Below are 2918 nucleotides of genomic sequence, written 5' to 3'. Positions count from 1 at the left end.
CAGGTAATCATCACAGTTCACCAAGTGAGCTTTCAGCAACTACAATCAGCAGTTTTAATTCACTTATAACTGTAGAGTGACTAAAAGATGAAAATTTGACGTTTTTAAATATTACTAAAATTATGGATAACATACGAAGAAGATATAAAATGTATATTATGGGAGATACGTCTAAGTTAATTTATTATATTTCTCTAGTTATAACACCAATTGTATACGAAAATTTAACCCTCAATGAAAGTCCTTAAAATGTACCGAACAATAATACAAAATGGGTCAAACATCAACACATCATCGCTCTAACTTCACTTCATTCAATAGTTCCGACTATTATGATACTGTCAAAGACGATTGCGCTGTAGCCGATGAACCAAAATTCCCAAGCAGTCTAGGTATAACGCTTGCTGTACCAGAATGGGAGGCTATTTGTACAGCTGTGATTCTCACGCTTATTATTATATCAACAATAATAGGAAATATCTTAGTCATACTTAGTGTGTTCACTTATAAACCTTTAAGAATTGTTCAAAACTTTTTCATAGTATCATTAGCGGTAGCAGATTTAACAGTAGCAATTTTAGTTTTACCTTTAAACGTAGCTTATTCTATATTAGGGCAATGGGTGTTCGGTATATACGTTTGCAAAATGTGGCTTACATGTGATATCATGTGTTGCACTTCATCGATTCTAAATCTATGCGCAATAGCACTTGACCGTTATTGGGCGATAACAGATCCTATTAACTACGCCCAGAAAAGAACTCTGGAAAGAGTTCTCTTTATGATTGGTATCGTGTGGATATTTTCACTTATAATTAGTTCTCCACCGTTACTAGGATGGAACGATTGGCCAGAAGTATTCGAGCCAGATACACCTTGCCGGTTAACATCCCAACCGGGTTTTGTTATTTTCTCATCATCTGGGTCATTTTATATACCCCTTGTAATAATGACCGTTGTTTATTTTGAAATTTACTTGGCAACCAAAAAAAGGTTACGAGATCGAGCCAAAGCTACTAAGATAAGTACGATTTCGAGCGGTCGTAACAGATTAGCTTCAAAAAATAGTGACCAAAATGACCAAGACTCTGTCAGTTCAGACGGAAATCAACATGAACATCAAGGAGTGACTCGTCTCGTATCAGATAATGAAACACATAAGCATAAAAGAACAAAAAAGTCTAATCCAAAGAAAAAACCGAAAAGAAAATATTGGAGTAAAGACGATAAATCTCATAACAAATTAATAATACCAATTCTTTCCAATGATAACTCAATAACCGATGCGGGGGATAACGCAGAAAACAGAAACACGTCATCTGAAAGTAATTCTAAAGAGACGCAAGATGATGACATAATAGAAATAAAGGAATCTGCAACTAAGAAAAGTCATAAACGATGTAAAACAACACAAGAGAACACTGTATATCAATTTATTGAAGAAAAACAACGCATTTCTTTGACAAGAGAACGTCGTGCGGCGAGAACTCTTGGCATCATAATGGGGGTGTTCGTGGTTTGTTGGCTTCCTTTCTTCGTAATATATCTCGTTATTCCATTTTGTAACAATTGTTGTTTATCAGGAAAGTTTATTAATTTTATAACATGGCTTGGTTATATAAATTCTGCGTTAAATCCATTAATTTATACAATTTTCAATATGGATTTCCGAAGAGCTTTCAAAAAGTTACTTTGTATAAAATGATCAGTGAATAGTGCCAAAGTTTTATTGTGATTTAAATTATGGTTACGGTTGACTTTAAATATTTTATCCCAACATAACATATTAATATTCTATTGTAGTTTTTCCTAAAATTATTTCCTATAAAGTATTATGAATTAAACCTTCCAATATTAATAAAATAAGCAAGTTAATTGTAATTTTAATCATTTGACTCGATTATAAGCTTGTAGTTGTATTTTCAAGTTTCGAATTACACAATAATTTAATTGGTTGTAAATTATAAATTGTGTAATAACATTTTATAATTAATTTCTTGTGCATGGCACTTGTATAAAATTATAATCGATTTATAAAATCACAAATATATTTCCGTCAACGAAAATTTATAATATTAGTTTATTATTTAAATGTAAACATATCTAGGAGGTTATGTATTACATATGTAAATAATATAAAAAAATTGTAAATAAGTTACTGTTAGTTACTTTGGTTGTGTTGCTACTATGTAAATCTTTTATATTTGAACTATAATCTTATATGTATAAACATTTCATCGTAGAAAATGTATAATTATTTATATCCCTTTGGAATAATTTGAGCCCTTATTTGAAAGGGATATTAAATTGTCTTATCATAATAAAAAATTAACTCTAATAAAACTTGTTTTTATACTTATCCCTTTACTAGTATTACCATTGGCGAGAAAAAAGAAAAATAATCAGTTTTTTTAATTCATGTTCCGTTGCTAGCTTAGAGGTTTTCGATTGGAGGTCATGTACGAGGTAATGCAACATACTCGTATTTATACGAACAAAACAAAACGAAAAACCAATCAATGATGCTGGAATTGATGATAATAACAAATACCTATATATTTAATACTAGCAATCTCCCGCGACTTCGTCAGCCCAGAATTTAAAAAAAAAAGTAGCACAAAATATGCCCGTGTGCATCAGCTAACAGACTGGATATCAGACAGATTAACAAAAATTAAAAAAAAGGTTTTTCGTTATCAACAACGCAAATACATCATGTGTACGATTTATTTTATATATAACATACAGATATTCCAATTTTATTTATATGTACAGACTATTAACTTCTTGGAGAACTATAGCAGTGGACATTTAATATGATAATCCTTCAAAAAGCAAACGTACATCTTTCTTAAAGGCCGACAACGCATCTGCAATTTGTCTGGTGTTGCTCATACCCAATTGGCGTTAATCATCAC

The 2918-nt window shown here is 31.0% G+C and overlaps 1 protein-coding gene across 1 annotated transcript; it reads left to right on the top strand.

The window, feature by feature from the left end:
- Positions 1-204: 204 nt before the first annotated feature.
- Positions 205-1705, top strand: LOC106711474 (octopamine receptor). The gene has a single exon (XM_014503791.2). It carries the CDS (start codon positions 272-274, stop codon positions 1703-1705), a length of 1434 nt encoding a protein of 477 aa, XP_014359277.2. The 5' UTR covers positions 205-271.
- Positions 1706-2918: the final 1213 nt, after the last annotated feature.

The sequence above is a fragment of the Papilio machaon genome, chromosome 11 (genome assembly GCF_912999745.1).
Source record: "Papilio machaon chromosome 11, ilPapMach1.1, whole genome shotgun sequence".
NCBI classification, from domain to species: Eukaryota; Metazoa; Arthropoda; class Insecta; order Lepidoptera; family Papilionidae; genus Papilio; species Papilio machaon.
This window is presented reverse-complemented; position numbering and strand designations above follow the sequence as displayed.

Coding starts and splice junctions, on each gene's coding strand:
- LOC106711474 (XM_014503791.2), top strand. CDS start 272: ATGGGTCAAACATCAACACATCATCGCTCTAACTTCACTTCATTCAAT.